Below are 24,367 nucleotides of genomic sequence, written 5' to 3' on the forward strand. Positions count from 1 at the left end.
TGCATGTCGGGCCCCATCCTGTAAAATCGAGTCCAAATACGAATCCCGAACTCAAAAGGTGGATTTTTAGTTGCAAATACACGCCTTAATCCCCAAGAAAAACACTACGCTCCAAAATCGTACAAAGGTACAAACCCCCCCTCCCCGGTACAAGAAGGACGACGTCATCGTCCTTTTTTTGGTGGCACCTGGGACACGTCAGTAGCGCCTGACGCAGCAGCCGTGCCCGACGTTGGCTTGGTTTGTTTTTTAGCCGACTAATCCCCTATTTAAACCCTTCATTTCCATCGGATTTGGAGGAGGAAAATTAAATACAACGTCGTAATACGCATTTTCCCTCTCAACATCAAATACAAATTCAATCTTCAAAAATCTTCAATTTTCCTACAATTCTTCAAAACATCAAAGCCATTGGGACCACAAATCAGAAATCTAACCTAACCCTAACAAGGTAAAACCGAATCCCTAATACAAATTACTATGATTTAATCCAACTTTCTACCTTTCTTGTTTCAAGTTACTAATCCTATGATGTTCTTGTGATGTTCATAATCACTTGAACTAGGAAATGCCTCTAAAGAAGTAATATTTGAGGGGATTTTCATACTGGAAACCCCCCCTCAAATGATCTTCCAAACTCCATTTACAAATTTCAAGTTTCAATCTTTATGCTTTGTTTTCAAAAAACATGTTTAGTAAGTTGAGGCTTTCATTCTTGAAAGTGTTCCTTACAACAATCATCATTCAAATCTTCAAAAAGCTTTAACTTTATGCAAGTTCAAGGATGTTTGGAAAAGTGAAAACCCTATTCCAAACTAGAACCTATGAACATCCAAATTTCTATGTTCAATATACAAGTTCTATTTTCAATATTCTATGATGTTTAAATGAGATCAACTTCTATTTGCGGGTATATGGATTATTTGCGTATATTGAAGAATTTCTACTAATAGTTGAAATCTTTTTGAGTTTTATCTTTCGATTGTAAAACATTAATATAGAATTATACAACCCACCCCTAATAAATAAAATGTGAGAGTATGAGAATATTTTCCGTATCTCATTCCTTGATTACCTTAATATACCTAATTTACAATCTAATTGTAGGCTATAATTAAGGGATTTATTTGACTAAATAAAACTAATGTATACTAACTATAATTACACAATCTTAAAAGATTTCCTATAATTAATTATCAATGAACATCAACAATTCTAAAGAAACAATCATCTCGATAGAACTCAACATGCAACATGACCATGAGGTAGGAGAAGTAATTTGATAGTAGATGAAATATTTTTATAATTTGAATTTCTGCAGGTATATCAAATTATCTACTCCGTACCAAATAAATGTTCTCCCCAGTATTTATCATTGTGATATACAATTAAAATCTAGAAAGCATTGGCTATATACGTCTCAACAAATCCCTACTGACTCTCATGATGACCACAAGGCTACTGTTTTACTGTGTTTATAGAATGCATAATGTGCTATCACTAATACAAGTATAAGGAAAATTAATGTCCGAGTATCAGCGGTGCTAAATAATAAGAAGACTTAACTTATAAATGGAATAAAACAGTGAAGCGTGAATTAATGGAAAAATCTAGAACTAACATCTAATATACAACAGAGAATGGCATCACAATTGTTAGAAGAGAGAAAAATCTGGATGTTTATCTGGTCCTAGACAACTGAATTAGCAAAGAGAGAGAGTGTTTGTCAACTGAATTGGCATAGTAAATTGCACATCACTTCCATCTAGCACCCCCTAATCTAATAACTTCTTCAGCACCGCTATCCTTGGTGTAGGCTCTTTCCATGCTTGCATCACCTTTCTGGTTACCTAAGTCACCATATAGATCCTTAAGCTTAGCCAGATTGGTTGATGCTGTAGCTCTCTCTTTTTCTTTGCTTTTATCATTGTGAGTGCTTGAATAATGATCTAAGCGTTCACTACGACCAGGAGATGGAGACCTTCGACTTCTGCTCCTGCTCCTGCTCCTGCTCCTGCTCCTGCTCCTACGAGAGCGGTCATCATTATAATTGTCTCTATTTCCCCTTCTGATTCCCTCCCTTTCACAATATCTGCTTCCATCATAATCACGCCTGCGGTCTCTGTCTCTTTCATAATCACGACTTCTTTCTCTGTCCCTGTCCCGGTAGCGATCTCGATCCTGATCATGGTTCCTCCCTTTACCAACATCCCTGTCAGAATAATCTCTGTCACGGCTCTGACTACGATGCCTGCTCGGAGACCTCCGAGAATCATCTCTACCACCTCGGTCATGAGGAGGTGTAGGTACAGCACGACGAACAGGAGAGGAGTCTCTAGTTGATGCCCGATGCGGAGCACGTTGTCCAAAAGAAACAGAAAGAGCAGCCTTAACAGAAGGAGGGCGACGTGCAGTATCTTCTGATCCAAGTCGACTGTTCTCTCCTATTGACCCTGATGACTTCGATGGGAGATTCATCTTTTCAAGGTTGGAAACAATCTGCCGCACTACAGGTACAGGTACACGGGGGAAAAGGGTGTCAAAGTAATACTGCATTAACAAGTAGAAAGTGAGCTGAATTCCATTGTCAGAGTATACCTTAAAAACAAAAGGACAACAACAGAAACCAAGCACTTTTAATTCTTTGAAAATTCCACTAAGCTATAGCATGTAGACATAATTTTATAAGAAACTGGTTTTCTGTCCCTTCTTTGGCAGTGGGATTCCTTCTGCTTTAAGTTCACATGAATCACGTGCCCAAGGCCATAAGAATAATTAATAATATACTCTCTATAAATTATTTCCCCCCTATAGTTTTAGAGAGAAGCATATGCACGTTGATCATACAAATGACAAATCAATATTTGCCTATTAATCGTCATCATTGTTACAAATTGTTGTGAATTCATTTATTTCACTTTAGAGAATTACCCCCCACACAGTCAAATTAGTTTACCTCAAATTAGTTTACAAAAAATTTATTTCACTTTAGAGTAAAGAGTAAAACAATTGAAGGGACAAAATTTATAATAATTACCTTTTGTGGAACAAAAGAAAAACTAATCATTACATTCACTAATAATGGTTCAGCTTAAGAGTAAAATGAACGTACTTAAGAGAAGTGGACAATCATTTTCACAAATTTTCACATTAAAAGAAATGATGCCCAGAGGGAGACACTGAGAGCATTGTTTCTGACTGATGCTTCACAAAGACGTAATAAGCAGATGGCACTGGAGAAATAACCCAAATCTACTCAAAGTGACACCTACGCATGTCAACATATAACATACTCCTCTGCTTTTTCTTATATATACATATATACTTCGTATATAATTGCACCATTTGCCTTATTTGGAAGTTGCAACCATTTCAATTTATGTACGCTTTCACATACTTTTTAATTGTGTTCACAAACCAAATATCAATTCTACCGTTGTACACATTTTATATTTACCATTTTAACCCAACTCTCTCTTTTGTTTGTAATCACTTGGGCATTTTTGGTATCTCCCACCTTTTACTACCTTCCTTAAATCGTGTGCCGATACCAGAAGGTACAGTTACAAAAAAAAACCGGGGAAGTAGGTTTTTATACATTTTTTCAAAGTGACAGTAGAAGTAGGATACATCCAGAGCCCAGAGGTACTGGCCAGTTGGATATACCACCCCAGCATGTAGATTAGCTAGATAGCATGGGCTCTGATGAATTCCTCCAAACAATGCATTCCTAACAGAAACATTGACTAGAATTAACGAGGTGTTATCTAAGCATATATCCAAGTGAAGGATGTGGTCTCTCAAGGCATAGCACAAAGGAAACACCCATTTTGTTACTAGACAATGGTGGTTACATACAAATGATAATCAAGTTTATTTACCTGTCCAAGAAGTAAGTCCCGCACATACACACCCATTGTGGTCATCCTACCACTAGATCCTGGAGAAAATTCCTGCAATAGAACCAAACTTAATTCAAAGCCTGATTAACACGAAAGAACTAGGGAGCAGGGGGTGACAAAAGCATCAATAAAAGATAACAAAGAATAACAAGATCTCTGTAATCTCCGCTCCTCTTCTTTTAAGTAACCAAGAAGAAGACACAATATAAAAAATAATCACTTAGCGCGAAAGATGGGGGTGTTTATATTTGAGCACATGGCAAAACCTTATCATTCTTGGGATGAATAATGCACCCAACCACCTCATTGTTGATGAAACTGCAACTGTCAAATCTTTAAACAAAATCAGTAACAAAGAACAGGTTGCTATTTGCCTTCAAGAAAAAGGCTGTGAAGTTGATAGAAGCATTTAGACTAAAATTGTAATGCAAACCCTTTTTCTGCCTGTATGTCATTCATAACACATGGACAGCATCGAATGTATCATGGCCAATTTTATGAAAACCTCATGGTCAAACACATAATAATGGACCAACCAACAATGAAAGCCCTAACAACTACACCAAATGGCAGCTGCTACTTGATGTGAATATGTGATGGCCACTATGTAAGGTTTTTAGCTTCTTGTTTCACGATGTAGATACCAAAAAAAAAGCTCATGAAACAAACATCATCATATCAAACACCAAATTACAACATTGACTGTCGCTCCTATTGTTACTATTACAGTATTACTCTATGGTGTGGATGTGAGCCAAACTTAATAGAGAATACAGCAATATGAACTCCAGGGACTAAATGCTATTGCATAATCCGAGAGATCTCATGAAGATGAGAGATCTTGTGCATGCTGAATGTTGAGCAAGAGACTGCGCCTTACAGAGACACCTAAAGAATTAAAATTATCGCATTCCCTGGGGTTATGAGTGACTACGGCAACCCGTGAATATAGTTCTGACAGTCAAGGGGAGAGATATAAACATCTTAAGCATAGTGCTGACTGTTCAAAAGAGACAGTAGATACAAAATGTTTTAACATTATTATTTAAGATGTTATGTGGAATAGTGAAAGTGAAAGGTATGACAATCTTCACTTCATCAGGGCGTTGGTTTTGTGGAATTGGAAGAGAAATTGGGAGTTCAGTTCTCTTTTTGCAAAATGCCTTGTTTTTTAGGGGAACGGGAGTTGAATGTGGGCAGGGGAATAGGAGTTAGAGGCTTGAATTCCAACCTTCCAAATAATAGGTAGTAGAAAAAGGGTATTGAGAGAGCTAAAATGGGTAAAATGCCATTAATGAAGTGAAAAGAGAAGGATACTACTAAGGATGTTAGGGTAATTACTTTGTTTATACCCAATCTATTCGCCATTCCTTCCAACCAAGGGATTTGCAATATTTTCATGAATTCTCAATCACCAATTTCTTATCCTATCCCACCCTTAAAAGTCAAAATCCCACACTCCCATCCCCGAATACCAAATACCCCACAAGTTCAAACACTAAACCACCACTACCCAATTGCAAATTCATAAAAACACCTGTAATCCTAGAGCCACATCAAGAGGTAATCTAGAAACAGCAAGACCATTGGGTGGTGGTGGATTGAGCAGATTCCAAAAACTGAAGAAAAAAGGAGTCAAAACTTTTTATTTATTGAAGAATATAGGAACATATGCTCCAAACACACCACTGATGCTCAGAAAACCAATGAGCCAAATCTAAGATAACCAAACTCACAAACACATACTGGAGACAAAACTTCTACATTTATGGGAAAATTCAGTCCACCACACTGATGGCTATGAGCCTTGAGGTATATAATTACAGTGTGGTGGCCCTATGTTTACATAGTTATAAAGAGGTGGCGTATAGGCTGTAGGTCCACCAATAAAGTTGGTTAAATAAAATTTCCAGTAACCAGAGATGCAAAATAATTAAATACCCCAAAATGCCTCCAGTCTGATGATGTCTTCTACCAGTTCATCAATTTCATCACCTCAGAGCCCCCCAGAGGTCAAAAGTTAGGATGCTTTTGCTATGGCTTCTACTGTGATTGCATAATAACAGATGGGCTGGTTTTAAAACGCAGAAATATACCAAAAGGGTTTGCAAAATACATGAAATTAGATTGCCCATTTCACTCTTTTGAGACAGTAACTCTCTGTTTTGCCCAACACCCACAAATGGGAACCTAGGACTGACACTGTTTTGCCCTAGAAATACGCCTGATTTTGGCTAAATCTTGTGATGGAACATGAATCCTTTCTATCTTGTGACATATGAGGGGGGTTTGAGATTCAATTTTCCTCAAAATCTTAAATGGCTTTCCTCTTTTTTCACATATCCAACACCAGTTCTAGAAACAATATTTTAGATAAACTACATGAGAAAATGTGTGTTTTAACAAAGTTAAGAGCAACAAGGTGAAGGTGTAGATGGAATGGAATAGGAGAGATGAAGTGTAGGACGAGGCCGGTATTATGACTGATAGCCACCAAAACCTTTTATTACATCTCCAGTCACTGGATTCCTTATGGTCACCTATCTCTTGTTAGGATCTTCCTTTCAATAATAATGTAAATGTCAGGCCACGACATTAAAATTATGCAATACTACTAAAAGAAAGCGCACATTCCACACATAAAATAGAGGTTCATAAGCAAAATGTGAACTTCAAGCGTCATCAAATCATGGAGCTGAAGCTCAAAGATATCCAAAAGTCAAAACTTAATATGTCTATTGCAATAGCCAATAATATATACCAGTGCATACAAAGTTCAGACAACCAATTTATTTTTATTCCACCCCAAACACAGAAACACCACACCCTTGTACGGTCACATAAAACCCTTTGACATAGAGCACCAAACCTCACAGTCAATACTTAGTCTGAAAATATGATCTCAAAGGAAAACCTCCAGCAACAGACGGATGCATCAGATATAGCCCATATAGGAAAGGCACATTAGAAAGTGTCATAATAAGTCAGATGTGTGTAGCTTGAGCAACAAGAAGAGGGTAGTTAGTTAGTCTATAAGTACAGGAGTTTAGGGAAAGAGAAGGCATGATGAATATTGATGAGAGTTTAGCTTTTTCTTAGTGAAAGTGTCAAGCCACTTAAAATGGGATTGTTCGTTGGGATTGTATGCTCTATCCGGTGAGTTAATCACATCAAATGTAATCGGACATCGTTCTTCAATAATTTTCTTCTTCATCTCATTATCTTTATTTTTTTTTATTTCCTATTTTATTACAAGTTTACAGCAAAGTGAATTGTATGATGGTTCTTTATCCACTAGCTATCTTACTCATGACTCTTTTTTTCACCTCGAGTACCAATGTCGGATCCTCCACACTCCGACATGGTTAGGAGAAGTGGACACTTCATTTTGGGCAAAAATCATGAAAACTTCCAAAATAGTTGTGTTCACATATACCAGTGTAGAACAAGAGTACACGATTCCGAGTAACATAGGATAGTAGCACATCAATGGAACTGCTATGTTACCTTGACTCGTCTAGGAGTGTCGAACATGGGTACGGATCAGTGTACTCTGTCAGAGATTCGGATACGGGTACAGGGACACGACAATTATTGGTTATTAAAATATTTATTTTTTATTTAAATCATCATTTTAATTTAATTAACGCAAAAGGCATGAAATTAATAATTTGGACTTCGCTGCAAGTTACTTGTTCTTTTTGTTAGGCGCTACAGTACATAGAAAGGAAATCTTATAAGAAAAGGAGTAGACAAAAGCCCAATAATTAATAAGAAATACAAAGCCCAAATATTGTTTTAAACCACCCTGATGAGATAATCTAACCCTAAAGCACAGTGACAAACTTACAGTCAGCCGCCAGCCACGTGAAAGAAAGAGGAGAGAAAAAAAGGTGCTATGAAATTGATAACTTCTCGATGCGATCTCTCTCTCTCTTCCCTTCCCTTCCCTTCCCTTCCCCTCTACCTGTGTCTTTATTTATGTCTTCCTCAACCAGCCATGTCTGAGTGAAAAAACCCGTGTCAGTGTCGTGTCGACACGTGTATGTGGGCACTTTTTTCCAGTCCGGGTAACAGAGTGGAAATGTGTAACAAGGCTCAATGAACACCAAGGTGATTGGGGTTTCTCTTCGCCTTTGGCGCGCCTCGATGAGCCTCACTAATTAGGCACACTTATAAATAGTAAAAAAGTTTGTGAATAATAAGTTGTGCACCTAGGTGTGCTTCATCAACACCACTTCGCCTAGACAAAAAAAAAAGCCTCCCGGTGCCACAACACACTTTTTTAAAAATAAGTTGCCAATGGCATTCCTAGGGAGAGAGAACACGGCCAAAAACATCAAAACAAGAACAAAATATCCAATACCTTGTGATCTCGCCTAACAACAAAAGTATCCTCCACAGCCCGAAGAAGGAGATCAATATCTCATGTCAAAAACAACCATAACCACACATAAATCTGATAAGAAGCCCCAAAAAAAATAAACCAGGGAGAAAACATAATCCACCAAACACTAAATACCACTTGAAATTGAAAACAAATCCCATAAATTTGTAACAGCCCATAAAACAGATCCTGAATTTAAGTGGTAAAATGGGAAATGAATAGTGATCAGAAGCTTGGGGGGGGGGGGGGGGGTACTCGAAGCATAGAGTTCTTGAGAGAGTTTCCTTCTGACTTCCTCAGAACAATGAAAGACAGGTGTCTTTTCCACCTAAAAGAATAATAGGATATCCTCCAATCATTATTGTAAAATTTTCTCAAACCCGAATTTGAGTCATGGCTGCACTTAGGAAGCTTGGACACTGCATTCCATAACTCCAGTTTGAGCAGGGCTGCTCGTCTGAATCAAAGATTTAGGCATCAAATTTTGGCCTGGCTCATAATTGCCAAAGCATTCTCACAGGTCACAAGTCACAACCCTTCCTCTTCCCCAAAGAGGAAAAGGTGGACCTCCCCCAAACTAAGTTATCTCAAAATATGAGAACAAAATCAAAATTGAAAATATAAGAAGTGATGATGGGTGGAAATAAGACCCCTGGTCGGCTGGTCCCCTCCTACCCATGGTACAAATACTCTGTTGAAAAATTATTATCAAATATAGCATCAAAAACCAATTAAATTACTCCACATCTCTGAAACTTAAGTGCTAATGATCAGGTCCAATCAGATTTGAGTAGTAAATGACCTAGAAACAATCAGGAAGTCAGCAATGAATGTCAAAGCAACTTTAAGTATTTTAGAAAGGAATCATTTCAGGCTTTCAGCACATAAAGAGATCAAGAAAATGTGTTCTATAAAGGAATAAACATAAAAGTAGTAATAGAGAAGCAAAATATATTTGCCTCAGCTGCTACAGACTTGTGCATGAAGTCAAAAGTGCCTCAAAAGAAGAGTTGTCCACAGTATATAGAGCAGATGGAAACGAGATGTGGGGAAAGGGGAATTGAAACAGCTAGAAGATGACAGATGCAGTACCTCATCATCTTGAATATATGGTTCAAACCAACTCCACAATGTTTTTGGATCTGCAGCATACCTAAGGTATAGGAAACCAACCTGCAAGACAAACTTAATCATTCATCACAGTATACCAGATAACAGCATCTTGAGGAAGATGCAACACACGATGAACAGAAATAACCATTAAATGGAAATCCCCAAATTAATACCAAGTACAAAATTGCTAAAGCATAGAAGCGAAACTATCATCTTCACAAGTCACAACATTTCTTGAGTTTCTACTAAGACTACCTAAATCATGATTTTCCAAGTTTCAATAAGTCAATAACTACGCTTCCTACAGTTCTACTAACCAGGAGTTTTGAAAAAGATAATGGATATAAGTCTTGCAAATACTTCAACTCAAAATAATCTCATCCCTTCATTAAACTACATGAAGCAAAACACATTTAGATAGTAGATAATAGTAATTGAGTCTGCTTTGTCATGCTAGTACCTTCGAGCAGAAACTTAACATGAAAAATTATTCTTGCGAATCGTGAAATCTAAGTTTCCTTCTGCTCAGTCCAAATATAAATTTTGATGTTGAAATTCTGAAAAAACAACGCTGCAGAAGTTTGCTAATAAAACAAGCATAGAGTCTGAAGAGAGTGAAAACAAGCAGAATACTCACAGCTCGTATGTAAGGAGAATCAGGATGCTTCAGTAGCCCATGCATTTGCTTGACAGTTAGCTTCATGGTGAAAAACTTGTACAACAGGCAAAAGGCCGTAGAAGGTCCCCGGCAGTTTCCGGTCATCCATGGCTCAACGTGATCAACTTGATTGTATATCTCATCGATCACCTCATGGTAAGTCTTCAAACGATAAAGATCTCGGAAATAATCCGAAGAAAGAATGTTCATACACAGGACCTTCTCAAAGAGAGATTCAATTGGCTTTCCTGATAATTGTATATCCCCCATGGAGACGGTCGAGTAATTATCAAAAAAAAAAAAATCCCCGTGAACTGAGTAATTATCAAACAAATCAATCCCCTTTTGCCAGGTGAACTGAGTAATTATCAAACAAATCAATCCCCTTTTGCCAGGTGAACTGAGTATTTATCAAACAAATCAATCCCCTTTTTTTCCAGGTAAACTTATGCTGCCAACAGGCCCGTCCCTGAGCCAGGACAGGAGGGGCGCCCGCCCTGGGGAAAGATGTACGGTGTTTGTCAGAAAATCGAATCATATCAAAAACGATTATACGAATTTCAAGTAGAATTATGAAGTGGGTATAGACTAATTAGACATAAAACAACACCAAAACTAACCCTACAGAATATATTTAACAATTTGAAACCTATCATAGCAGAAAAATCAAATCATATCAAACAGGATAATACGAATTTCACAACACCAACATAAAAGTTAACAAAAATCCTAACAGAATATATGTAACAATTTAGAAATTACATTTTTTAATCAATAAAAATACAAAAATAATCAACAGAAAAATCGATACAAAATACTTGTAGATAATTACCAAGAATAGGAGGAGCAGGGAAGGAGAGGTGGTTGGCTGAGGCGCCGCCGACTAGAGATACAGCTAAAACTTCAAGATGCTGCTTTTGTTGGAGGGTTTTAAGATGAGGAAGGAGATGTAGCTCACTGCGACAATGCGATTTGGAGTTTCAAGAGAAAACTAGTTTCCCGTAGTTTAATACTCTCTCACTACGCTAAAATTCCCATTTGACTGTACAAGGTGTTCAAGTCACGACTTCCACAAATTCTTATTTATAAGGGTTATACAATAAATATTGTACACCGGAGTAAAAGTTAACTAAAAATGCTTAAAAGTTAAACTTATATATGTAAAAGTTATCTATTTTTTAGTGATAAATTTTTTCATTTTAATAAAACGTATTTCTTCAAAATCACTAATAAGGTATAAAATTAATCATATTACCCTTTAAAATGTTTATCTATCAACGTTTATAAAAGTTAATCAAAACTAGGTTAAAGTTACAAAAAATGGGTAAAAGTTATCTTGGTGTACAATAAATTTATTGTACACCTTGTGCGCGCAAGACCTTTTGCACGACTTCAAATGTAAATCAAAATCTTGTTTATACTCCCTCCGTATATATTTATTTAAAAGATACACTTGTTCGGACACAGGTATTAAAAAAAGAATTGAATGAAATAAAGTAATAAAATAAGTGGGGTTAGGTAGATATTTTAATAAGTAAAATAAGTAGGGACCATGTCATTTTAGGGAATGGGTGTAAATAGATTATGGCCCTGTTTGGCAATTGGCTGTTGGCGGTTGGTTGTTGGTTGTTTCACTTGGCTTGTTTGACTGGCTGTTTGTGTTGGCTTTTTATGTTGGCTGTTTGACTGTAGATTTTCTGAAAATGTGTTTGGTAAAGTTGAATGTTGGCTATTAGCTGTTTCATGTAAAATGACCTTTAAGGACATTTGTTTATTTTATGTATTTTTGTAACATATTTTTCTTTTCATAAGCCATTTTACTTTTTGTAACTATTATTACTATTAGTATTATATATTTATTTCATAATGTTAATATAAAATTATTAACCATAACGATAAAATAATAAATATTAACAACAATAAATACTATTACTATTTATTACTTATTTCATTAAAATATTATACCATAATATAATTATTATTTTTGTTTAGCAAAGTAAGTGATAATAATATATATAGTGAATTAGAAAAAGAGAAATAGTGTTTTTATTAGAAGTACAAATAATCAATAAATAGATTGTCGTAATACAATCTAATACAATCTAAAGTGAACAAAGCATGAAGTATCTAAGTTATGTAACTTGTGAATAAAAACCCATAAGAATCTAAATTATCTAATGTACTCGTCTAAGTCTCCTTAGTCGTCTAGCTTCTAGTAAACAAGCAGCAATGTTATCGCGAACTGTTGTCATTTCCCTAGTTGACGACTCTTGAACACATGGAGGGACACTAGTTTCAACATCCTCAATTCCCTCGGGGGGTATGAAGTTAGGATCTCTATCCACGAGTCTAAAAGCCGGATCGCCAATACTACTTCGTCTAATATAGTTGTGTAATGCAAAGCAAGAACATATTATTCTATTTTGATCTTTGAATGAGTACATAGGAACCTTATCTAGAATCTTCCATCGAGCTTTAAGAACACCAAATGACCTTTCAATGCAACTTCTCAAGGATGAATGAGCACGATTAAAAACTTCTTTGATACCTCTCGGATTTGCACCACGATACTCCGATAGATGGTACCTCGTCTTAGGATAAGGTGTCAAATATCCCTTTCTTTCTGGATAGCCTTTGTCCACAACATAGTATTTACCTATAATTAATTTGCGTTTAAAAAATTGAGTACAAGAAACCTTTATAAAAAAAGTAAGCCATAAGAAATGAAAGTAAATATATATATATATATATATATATATATATATATATATATATATATATATATATATATATATATATATATATATATAACCTTCTGGTGGTTTTGGAAACTTGAGTCTTGGATCACCGATTGTATCAAGAAATATACGAGAATCGTGTGCTGAACCTTCCCATCCAGTTAAGACATATGTAAACAACAAATCAAAGTCACATACCGCTAAAACATTTGTAGTTGGTATCCCTTTCCTTCCTCTATAACGTATTTGATCCTCTTCGGGAACAATTATTGATATATGTGTTCCATCTATACCTCCAATACAATCCTAAAAAAATTGGGATCGATCATATTAATTTAAGAGAGCTTTTAAATGATTAATGAAAATGAAAATTCAATTACCTTGAAGTACGGCATGTATCTAGCATCGTTAGCTAGCTTTTGCGGCACCTCCTTGAAATCTCGATCTCTAGGTACAAGTATATCCCTAGACATTCCATCCATAACATATAATACTTCTTTGAATACTCTACTCACAGTTTCTCCAGAGTGCTGGAAACGTTCCCGAGTTATTTTGTTTGGGGCACCATGAGCAAGGACATAAATAAATATGCCTACTTTTTCTATAATCGACATACGATATGATGGCCTCAAACCATACCTAGTTTCCAAATCTGTGCATAATTGCATAAACAAAGGAGGATACATTCTAAGATCATTAAAACATCGTGTTTCATGACCATTTAATAATTCAATCATCCACCTTTGTCCAGTAAAATATGAGGTCATGCATGGTACCTTATAAATATGATTTAAGTAATACTTGCTAATACAACCTATTATGCAAGCCATCAAATCCCAAAATGTATCCTCTTCATCCATGTATTCCTTACATAAGAGGAGCATTCGAATTTGCATATTATAATCCATGTATACCTACAAAGAAATAAGTTAATTTCTAAGTCAATATCAATCATTCCAAAAGATTATACAATATAATTAATAGTATTACATAATATTTAGATGTTACAAAATATGGATGAATTATATCATTCGGAAAAGTTACCCTGTTTATATCAATACAATTCTCTTGATCAAAATATTTGCAGGGGATAGGGAAAAGCAAAAGTAACCCCACTTCATACTTGTTGCATATCCAAAAAATTACAGGGGGTGGGGAAAGAACACAATCCTAAATTGCACATCTAATCCTACATAGTTGGTAAGGTCAACACATATTAGTTGCGTCCCATATTTTGTGCATACATAAACCGGATGTATTCAACTCTCTTCTTGTCATCCGGGAATTCTAAAAGTATAGTTCTTCTTTGTGAATCTTCAATTAGTGTGCAAGCATAGTAAAATTCAGGAGAGGTGGAATCCAAATCGGTCATGGCACACAACTTGATCATAGCCTCGGTCACACTATATTTTGGTGTTGCAATATTCATAGAATTCATCATATTCACCATCGCAACTTGAAACTCTTTTGTTGAATTATTCCTCTCGGCAATCATTTGTACCATGCCATCAATCTTATCTGAAAGTGCAGCACTCCCTCTAGATTTTCTAGTACTTTCAGTCCTAGCACTCTTGTTGCTTTGGGATGAGCCACTCTCCATTACCCTTTTCCCTTTACCTTTATCAGTATTTTCATTTTGGGTAGATAGATGAGTGGGAGATGAAGGTCTATGTTCTTTCCACATCCCATCCCATTCATTTCCCACATTAGAACCCACTTCATCAAAATCATTAAGATGTGAAGACAGGCCAATGGGAGGAGAAGGAACATATACTTCATCTTCTAGTGTTAGAGGATCGGCCACTGGAGTAAACTTCTCAGCTCCTTGGGCACAACCTCCAAAAACCTGATCCATTTTGTATTCGAGCTCAGGCTCAATCCCTTCGTCCCGAAATATTTCAAATTTTGCATTTTCCTATCCAAAAAAATGAGTAAATGTATTACGTACTTACCTCCCCCAGTTTGTTAATCATATAGAATGTATTAATATCATATCACAAAAAAAAAAAAAAAAAAAAAAAACTAACCTGTATTTTTAAGGCCCGCCACTCATCGCTAGCTGCAACAGTTCTTTTCTCATTGTCCCATCCTAATCCGGTCTCTTTGGACTTCAATTGTTTCCAAAGTATCCATTTAGGCCTCATCCCATCCAATTTATTTTTAAGTCGACCTTTATCCCAGACTAAATTTGTGATTATTTCCCAATCTTCCACTACTTTCTTTCATAGTAATTGGTGTGAAGTTTTGGCACCAGATTTCCCTCTACTCCACATTGTGTGTTTTATACAAAGATCGTAAAGGGTATGGATTAATTCATTGGACCAAGTAATCCGGCTTACATTGACCAATTCTTGGATTTCACCATCATTTATCCTATCTCCTATTTGATTGTTTTTGTTCTTTTTCGGGGCCATCTAAACATAAGTCAAGTATACATATCATGAGTATACATATGACACAAATAACAAAACACTTACTTAAGATGATGAAATCGTAATGTGAAAGTTAAAAAGTATTATGTAGTACATGAGAACTATATAAGTCATGAACATGAACTTTGCATCATGTCCAGACCTCTAGAATTTTATGATCGGAAAGATACAATAATATATTAATTAAGTGAGCTCAAATAAAGAAAGATCTAAAATCAATAATAAGACCTTGTTTTATTTGTCATGAGATAAACATATTTAAAATCCAAGGCCTAACCAATTAAAAGGTTATCAAAGTAAACCGTTAGATTTAGCTTGAAGTCAAACTAAACAAAATTAACAAGTAATCATCATTAACAATTAACAAGTAATCACCATTAAAAATTCCAAAAAATCCAAAAAAAATCCAAATCTACCACAAAATAAAATACACTTCGTAAATCTAACAACAAGAAAACATAACTACAACCTAATTAATTCAAAAAATCAAATCATGCATAAGATCTCAAAATCATGCATAAGATCTAAATACCGAAAACAAATTCCAAATATTGTGAAGAATTGAAGATACAGGGGAAAGAACCCCATTAAATTATTTACCAACCCATGCCATAGCAAAATTTGCAAAGGAAAGTATCACAAGGCCAGAATACCGAAAACAAAAATTACAAACTTACCGATAACAATGCCGTCGAGAATTTCACCAGTGATTTTGGTAACAGGAACCCTTCAATTTGACCCTTTTCCCCTTCCCTTATTTGTTTATCAGTAGTAGATGGGGTTTTGTTTTAGGAGAGAGAATGATAAATTGAAGTGGAGCAAGATAAATTAAAAAGTGGAAAGATAAGAGGGTAGTAAATAGGGATAAAAATGTAATTGTCAAATAAAAAGCCAACAGCCAGTCAAGAAAAGCTACTTCTATTGGCTTTTGAGAATTGGCGGAAAAGCTGGCTTTTTAGCCAAGAAAAAAGCCATTTACCAAACAAGTTTTATTGGCTGTTTGACCACTAAAAAAGCCAACATCAAAAAGGCACCCAAAAAGCCACCCAAAAGCCATTAACCAAACAAGGCCTATTTAATTAGATGGTGGGGTTGATAAGTTACTAAAAATGGTAAGTGTATCTCTTAAATAAATACGGCCAGAAAAGGCAAGTGTATCCCTTAAATAAATATAGAAGGAGGAATGGATTATAGTAAATTACTGTACACAAAGTCCATTTTAGGCAAGTCTATCAACTCACACGTGTGAATCTAATTATTTTTATTTTTATTTTCGAAAGGGGATTTAGGCTTCTCTCTCACTTGTTCTTTCTCTCTCTTCGACCGTTTTCCCTCCTTTCTCTCTCCTCTCTCTCTCAGTTGCGATAGTTTTTTCGTGAGTTTTTCTACAACTTCTTCGCGGATTCTTTGCGATTTGGATGCGTTTTTTTATATCTTTGCGTTTTGACTGCGATTTTGTTGCGTTTTTTGCTGCGATTTTGTTGCGTTTTTTGCTGCGATTTTGTTGCGTTTTGGCTGCGATTTAGCTGCGTTTTGGCTACGACTTGGCTGCGTTTTTTGCGATTTCTTCGCGATATGTTCATCAATGTTAGTTTTCTTTATATTCTCTTTGTTCTTTTTTTTTTTTTTTTTGATATTTAGGTTTTCTACTAGATTAATCTGCGAATTATGTTGAGAATTTTTTTTTGTGTTTGTGTTATTTCGATTTTGTTTTTGTGTGTTTTGATTTAGGTTTTTATCGATTATTGCAGTTTTTAGGTTTTATCAATCATTTGTTTTTGCTGCGATTTTGTTCCTTTGCACAGATATGCTAGCTTCTTAGCATAATTTTTCTATTTTATGCTTGAATTTAGGTTTTCTGCTAGGTTTTATTAATTGTTGTTAAAGTTTATAAATCTGTTAATAAAGTTAAGGTTATTCACCTAAAAGTGAAGAACATTGTATTCAAAATTAACACAATATACATGTACCAATCTACAAGCAATTGTTGAATACTTGAATGTGTATCGTTTAGGTTTTTTAGAGGTTTGCTTCTGTGATTGTTGAACTTAGACACACCTACAAAAGTACCTATATTGTTGAACTGAAACCTCAACTTCCTGCTAGTGATGACTTGAAATGCTATTTAATTCTTTGTATGTTTTTTTCTTGGTTAATGTGTGAAAAGATTACCAACTGGCCGGACTTGATTTCATTACGTTCAATGTAAATCCACTTGAGAAATACTTGATGTTGGTTTAGTAGAAGCCAATTAAGACTGAGTTAGAGAGACTAACTTAACTTAATTTAATTTTAACTTAACTATTAATAACTGAACTTTAATTGTTAGAAGTCTAACTTTTACATTTTTACCTTTCTTCAGCTAATTTGAGTCCTTCAGTCTGTTTTATTTGACCGTTGTATTTTTCTGTGTCAAAGTTGTAGTTCTGTAATAAAGTTATGGAAATTGCCCTAAAAGTTAAGACAGTTTTCGGTCATCTAAGACCTAACTTTTTCTATTAATAACTTAACTTTACAGCTAAAATTATTACTTTTGTATTTCCAAATTTTTCACCTAATGTGAGTCTATTTTTTGCAGTGATTTTTGACATCATTGAATCATGGCGAGAACTAAAACTGCTAATAAGAGTGAGGTTTTACGGGAAGATGAGGAGATATATTATCCAGATTCAGATGAATATATAAATGATGATGATGAAGATGACGCTTATGTAGATGATGAGGATGAGGATAAGGATAATGGTGATAGTTCAGCAAGTCCCACGGTGAATGATGAGGATGATGAGGCTGATGAGGCTCATGTTAAACCGGCAGGCAAGAGGAAGAAGAAGTCGGGAGTCATGGAGAAGAAGGTAAAGGTCAAGGCTGAGATGGTTGAAATAAAAGCAAAAGGGAAGAAGGCAAGGATAAAGGCTGAGTTGGATGTTGATGTTGCTGTTGAATCTGACACTGATGTTCAGAAGTGAGTTTTACAGTTTGTTTTATTTCCCAAATTGACCTTTTCTGTGTTAAAGTTGTATTTCTGTACCTTAAAGTTATGAGAAATGATCTAAAGTTAAGATAAAATTCCTCATCTTAAACCTGACTTTAATAGTTAATAACTTAACTTTAACTGCTAAAAGACTAAATTTTACTTTTTTACCTTTCTTCATTAATGTGTGTCTTCCAATTTGTTTTATTTCTCACATTGACCTTTTCTTTGTTAAAGTTGTACTTTTGTACCTTAAAGTTATAGAAAATGATCTAAAGTTGAGACAAAATTTCTCACCTTAAACCTGACTTTAATAGTTTATAACTTAACTTTAACTTCTAAAAGTCTAACTTTACTTTTTTACCTTTCTTCAATTAATGTGTATCTTCCAATTTATTTTATTTTACACATTGACCTTTTCTGTGTTAAAATTGTACTTTTGTACCCTAAAGTTATGGAAATGATCTAAAAGTTAAGACAGTCTTTTGTCCTCTCAAACCATGCTTTAATTGCTAATAATTTAACTTTAACTGCTAAAAGTCTAACTTTTACCTTTTTTCTTTTCTTCCAATAATGGCAGTCATGCAATTTGTTTTATTCCACACCTTGTAGTTTTCTGTGTTAAAGTTGTAGTTATGTAGGTTAAAGTTATGGTATTTGTTGTAAATATTAAGACACTCTTTCGTCATCTGAAACCTAACTTTTACTGTTAATAACCTAACTTTAACTGCTAAAAGTCTAACTTTTACCTTTTAACTTTTTTTCAGCTTGGATGGGGATTGCAGTACTTCAAGCATGACTACCCAGTGTGGACCAAATGCTTTGGCAACTGTCATGCAAAATTCACGTACTACAAATCAAATTAAGGTTGTTTGGGAAATTGGATTCGGGTGGTTGTTTTCTTTACCTAAACAGACTTTTAAGTTAGATATAACATTATTTCCCTGGTTGATTGATCATTTTGATCCAGTTAGTTGGTTATTTGAAATAGAAGCTAGAAAGGAATCCATATTTACTTCATTTGATGTGCATGATGTGTATCTTCTCCCATTACATCATCACAAGACTATTATAGACAACAACACTAGGACTAAGGATGTAGGTTTGAAAAATCAGTGGAGATAATACTTTAAATTTAAAAAAAGTGCACCCATTCCACCGATTGGTGTGGATATTTCATGAATATTTGTGATGTTTGCTTCTCTGTTTTCTTAGCTCCTATAGCTAACAGGACTGCTAATTTGGGTTTAGTTAAAGTTCTTGAGAATGTAGATGAAAAATTGGTGTGGATATGTACATGAGAGACTTTGTCGAGCTATTAGGAAGTATAAAAATTCAGGTTGCCAGTGTTGGTGGTTGTTTGTGGGTTTTACAAGTTGTCTATTTTCATCGCCTTCAATTTAGGGGCATTGCTGAGATTTGTAGTTTTCTGTGGATGAAGCATTGGTCTGGTATCAAAATCTACCAAAGGCTTGTTTTGGAAAAGGATTCAACTTGCTTTGTTAGTGGTATATTAAATATTGTGACCTACCCTGTTTGTCAAAAGTTGGGTTTTGAAGATGGTTTTGCCAAGATTTGTTCTAGGGATAAAGCTAGAACATGCAATACCGATGCTTCCAATGATGATGAGAACCATATATGGTTCATCATTTCTGATGGTCAATTGTCAAATTCAGTAATTCAATCAATTGCATCTGATGTAAGTTTCTACTCGACATTTTTATAGTTCATTTTATGTTTTATTAAAAAAATTATTGTAGTTTTGAAATCTGTTGTTAAAGTTAAGGTTATCCCAATAAAAGTTAAGAAAATTGTATTATGTCAGTTACTGCTTGTGCATCACCTCAAAATTGAATTAAGGATTCTGAAGTTAAAGTTAAGGACTCTGAAGTTAAAGTTAAGGTTTCTGAAGTAGAAATCATGAACCTTTTCAAACATAATTTTTACTTTCAGTAGTCTAACTTTTAATTCAAAAAGTTTAACTTTTCTTGAATCTTGAAGGAAATCCAGGCGGAGTTTTTGAGAATGAAGAGGAATTTGGAAATTGTTTCAAATTTCCATTTGAAACAACTTGAAGCTAAATCAGCAGTGAAACGCGCCTCATCTCCATTGTTGACTGATGATGATTTGGATCCGGGGTATTATGCCATGATGCAAGAATTGGCTGAGATTGTACTTTCAGTTCAGTATATGCCAGGAGGTTTGTCGGAGGTAACTTGTCATGAAATACCTTCTGCTATACCTCAGAATGTTAGTCCAAATCAAAATATTCAAGAAGTTCTTCATCAACTAAATGTCAACGAAATTGGCAACGAGACTGCTGTACAGTGTGATCAACCTCATATTGCTGATGGTATCGCAGATCCAACTCAGCAAAACAATGCAGGTGCAACTTTAACTTTAATATTTCAGTTTACTATATTGAAAAGTTAGAAATATCAATATAAACTTTAACCTTTTTGTATTAAATGTTAAGAAATCATTTATTCCTGTTTACTTAACTTCTACTCTAAATAGCTTAACTTTAAAACTTTTAACTTAACTTCTACTCTAAATAGCTTAACTTTAAAACCTAAAAGTATGACTTTTACATTTTTACCTTTCTTTTGCTAATGTGTGTCCCCCAATCTGTTTAATTTCACTCATTATAGTTGTTTATGTTAAAGTTATAGTTATGTATGTTAAAGTTATGGGAAATGTGTGTAAAAGTGAAAGTCAGTCTTCCGTCATTTTAAACCTAACTTTTACTTTTAAAAGCTTAACTTTAACTGCTAAAAGTCTTACTTTAATATTTTACCTTTCTTCATTTGATATGTGTCTTCCAATCGGTTTTATTTCACACATTGTACTATTTTTTGGTAAGTTTTATTTTTGAATGTTAAAGTTATGGAAATAGTTCTAAAGTTTTAATGTAAAAAGTTTACTTTTACTGGAAAAGACTAACTTTTACCTGTTGAGCATTCTATTTATTGATTCTACTGCAGGCCCAACTTTGGAGGGTGATGTACATCCAGACCTATCTCATCAGCCGGTTGCACCTCCTCCAAGTATTGCCCCTCTTCCAAGTCATGAAACTGCTTCAAATGCATTAAAAGTTTATGATCAAACCATCGGTTATCATTCCATTATTCGATCTTCTTTCTGTAATGGAAAGGCTAAAGTTGGAATTCCATGTGGTAAGGTTAATGTCAAACCATTCCTTGTTGGATATTTCATGCGTTTTTACAAGAGGAACATAAAACGTATGCCTGAGTTGTATCAAGAAGTTGCTGATTATTGCCTTCTGGATGATTCTGTCGCAATGGATGAAAAGTAAGTCGTTTAATCATTTTATATAATTTAACTTAATTTTTACTATGTGAAGGCTAACTTTTAATACATAATCCTTACTTTAAGTGCAAAAGGCATAACTTTAACTTCTTAGATATACTAGATTGTAAAGCTTGGGAAATCTAAACCAAAGTTAACCCTTGTAGAGTAAATTAAGAATTTATGTTTCAGTTTACCTCTTTTACTATGTAGTATTAAAGCATAACTTTGATTTTTAAAATTTGTTTTAGGGAAACTTTGGTCTGGTTTGATCCAGTACATATGATACAAAAAGAAGATATGTTGTCACTTGCTGAAGATCAAGAGATCTAGCTGTCCATTATTGAGTGTTGGGCGTTAATGATAAATGCGAATGAAATGCAGAATGCCTCACCGCCTTCCAAATTATGTTTTGGTGTCCGCCAAAGTGTGAGTTTAATTTCTTAAAAATGTGTAGTAGTTCAGTAAAAGTTAAGGTATTTTTAGATAAAGTTAAAGTTAAGGATTCTGAAGTTAAAGTTAAGGTTCTGAAGTAGAAATGATGAATCTTTCAAACATAATTTTTACTTTCAGTAGTCTAACTTTTAATTCAAAAAGATATTTTGTTTTCTGGATGTTTGCAAGTTATTTTGTTTTTGTGTATCTATTAACTTCACAATATGTTTTTATTTTTGTAGGTTTTGTTCCTGTTTTTCGAGAACGCCATTTTTTCTTATTTGTGTTGAATTTGAGAAACAAAACAATGCGACACGTGGACAATCTTGTGTATAATGCAGCTCAAATCATTGACTTTGAATTTTTTTTAACGACTCTGGTAATTACTTCCAGTCAAGTTAAGAATGTTGAATTACCAGTTCAACTTACTTTTTTCTGTTGTAAACAACTAAATGTGTTTAATTTTGTTTTCAGTGTGATCTCCTGGGTAGTTTCCTTGATGAGAAAGGGCATAATCATGAGGGTGATATTGGAACGTATTCCATGGAGGAGGTTGATTTTGATTGGAAGAATCTCAAAGCTTCTGACCTTGATTGTGGAATTTATACGATGATAAATATGTTGACATTTGAAGGGATCAGATGTAGATGTCCTGATTTGAAAGAGGTTAGATTTTTTGAATCATAACTTTTTGAATCATAACTTTTATGTCAAAATTCCTAACTTTGCTTTTAGAATCAACCCTAATTCCTAACTTTTAGAATCATAACTTTTATGTCAAATTCCTAACTTTTACTTCAATTAGCTTAACTTTTATAAGCCTATTTTTTTTTGAAACTTTAAAGTTATGTTGATAATGTCATTCCTTTTTTTTTTTTTTCAAACAATACAGCCACGTAAAAGGATTATGCATGCTGAAATATGTGCAACACTCTTGCTATCAGACATGAATGAAAAACGGTCAAAAGTTCTCAGTGAAACTCGAGCGATACAAGATAAACTATTAAACCTTAGTGAAACTCGAAAGTCCAAACCCAATACCTAAACTAAATCATAGAAAACCTACCGAAATGAAAATAAATCAAAAATTGAAATAATACAAACCAATATAAGAAATAAAAATACTACAGATTTGCAAAATTATACTACTCAAGCTATATACATAACAACTGGTTGGAGAAGATAAAACAAGAGGAGGCTCGAAATGACGACGACAACGGCAGCGACGGAAGCGGCGGTGACAACAACGACGACAACATCGACGGAAATCTTCACGAGATATTGGGGGTAATTTGCGTAGGGGAAAATGTAATGTCCAACTAGGACAAATTTAATCCCCCTCACCAACAACCACAAAAGATAAGAGGGATTTTCTAAGAAAACAACCGACTAGATTGTGAATTTTTGCTTGACAACTGACTAGATTTCTAAATTTTTTGCTTGACAACCGACTAGATTTACCCCAAATGAGAGATGAAGTGGAGACTAGCAAATTTGTCTGGATATGAACAAAGGAATTTTCTTTATAGTTGTCTAGATTAAGTAAAGAAAAACCTTTGATCTAAATTATGAGGGAAATGACTGATAAAGGTGATCAATCTCTAAAGACCCGACTGAGGGAGATGATGAGGATCGATCACCGAGGCTAGATAATGAAAGGGAAGCAAGAAGAAGACTAGGAGGGCGGCTGGAATTTTAAGGGCTTTAGTTTAGATCTAGATAACTTTTCTTGCTTAGGGCTTGCATTTCTAGAGAGAAGGGAGAGCCCCTCTCTCTATTTCGTTCCTGTGTAGACCTGGTCCATTAAAGTGGAATCTATCTATACTAATATATTAAAAGGCGTTTATAAGAACGTATATGTGCCACGTAGATCCCTCCTTATTACGGCACATCACTACTACTCTGTATCATGACATGTAGTTGACAACCAAAAAGCATGTAGCAAGGATTGAACACTAGACCTCTTGAATTAAAAGTTACCATTCTTACCATCTTAGCTAGCCACAATGATGTTATATATGTATATTTAAATAATAAATACAACCTTTTTAAAATGAATAATAATGAATTAAAGGGGAAAAAAAACAAAAGGGAATTAATTACTTAACTTATAAATGTACAATTCTTCTCTTCTCAACTTAAGCTTAAAAAATAAAAAACTTAGGGTAATGGAGTGTAATTATGAGTGCGGAAGAGGGAAACATTGACAAGAGTATAATAATCAACTAATCATGAAGAAGAGAACTCGACTTTGTTTTGATTTTCGGATATGGGAAGGAAGTTTGTTGACCGGCCACTGATTTTGCATGGAAATCAGATACACAAATTCTTATTTACAATGGGTGTACAATAAATATTGTACACCGGAATAAAAGTTGACTCAAAATGCTTAAAAGTTACATTTATATATGTAAAAGTTATC

The 24,367-nt window shown here is 34.6% G+C and overlaps 2 protein-coding genes across 6 annotated transcripts; both read right to left on the reverse strand.

Annotated features, from left to right (window-relative positions):
• Positions 1-1,540: 1,540 nt before the first annotated feature.
• Positions 1,541-11,119, reverse strand: LOC110797507 (pre-mRNA splicing factor SR-like 1). 3 transcript variants are annotated; one of them, XM_022002620.2, is made up of 5 exons: positions 10,893-11,118; positions 10,040-10,557; positions 9,382-9,462; positions 3,882-3,953; positions 1,541-2,550 (listed from the first exon to the last, which is right to left on the reverse strand). In XM_022002620.2, exons 2-5 carry the CDS (start codon positions 10,328-10,330, stop codon positions 1,756-1,758), a joined length of 1,239 nt encoding a protein of 412 aa, XP_021858312.1. In that variant the 5' UTR covers positions 10,331-10,557; positions 10,893-11,118; the 3' UTR covers positions 1,541-1,755. The 3 variants fall into 3 exon arrangements, 2 of the variants coding, with proteins under 2 accessions (XP_021858312.1, XP_021858313.1); XR_008930498.1 differs by lacking the exon at positions 1,541-2,550 and adding an exon at positions 4,169-4,235 and having other exon boundaries at positions 3,896-3,953; positions 10,893-11,119; XM_022002621.2 differs by lacking the exons at positions 10,040-10,557; positions 10,893-11,118 and adding an exon at positions 4,169-4,226 and having other exon boundaries at positions 9,382-9,452.
• Positions 11,120-12,083: 964 nt separating this feature from the next.
• Positions 12,084-16,068, reverse strand: LOC130470328 (uncharacterized). 3 transcript variants are annotated; one of them, XM_056840291.1, is made up of 5 exons: positions 15,908-16,068; positions 14,826-15,212; positions 13,179-13,712; positions 12,997-13,104; positions 12,084-12,716 (listed from the first exon to the last, which is right to left on the reverse strand). In XM_056840291.1, exons 2-5 carry the CDS (start codon positions 14,940-14,942, stop codon positions 12,666-12,668), a joined length of 810 nt encoding a protein of 269 aa, XP_056696269.1. In that variant the 5' UTR covers positions 14,943-15,212; positions 15,908-16,068; the 3' UTR covers positions 12,084-12,665. The 3 variants fall into 3 exon arrangements, with proteins under 3 accessions (XP_056696269.1, XP_056696267.1, XP_056696268.1); XM_056840289.1 differs by having other exon boundaries at positions 12,873-13,104; XM_056840290.1 differs by lacking the exon at positions 14,826-15,212 and having other exon boundaries at positions 12,873-13,104; positions 15,908-16,064.
• Positions 16,069-24,367: the final 8,299 nt, after the last annotated feature.

The sequence above is a fragment of the Spinacia oleracea genome, chromosome 3 (genome assembly GCF_020520425.1).
Source record: "Spinacia oleracea cultivar Varoflay chromosome 3, BTI_SOV_V1, whole genome shotgun sequence".
Lineage (NCBI taxonomy): Eukaryota > Viridiplantae > Streptophyta > Magnoliopsida > Caryophyllales > Amaranthaceae > Spinacia > Spinacia oleracea.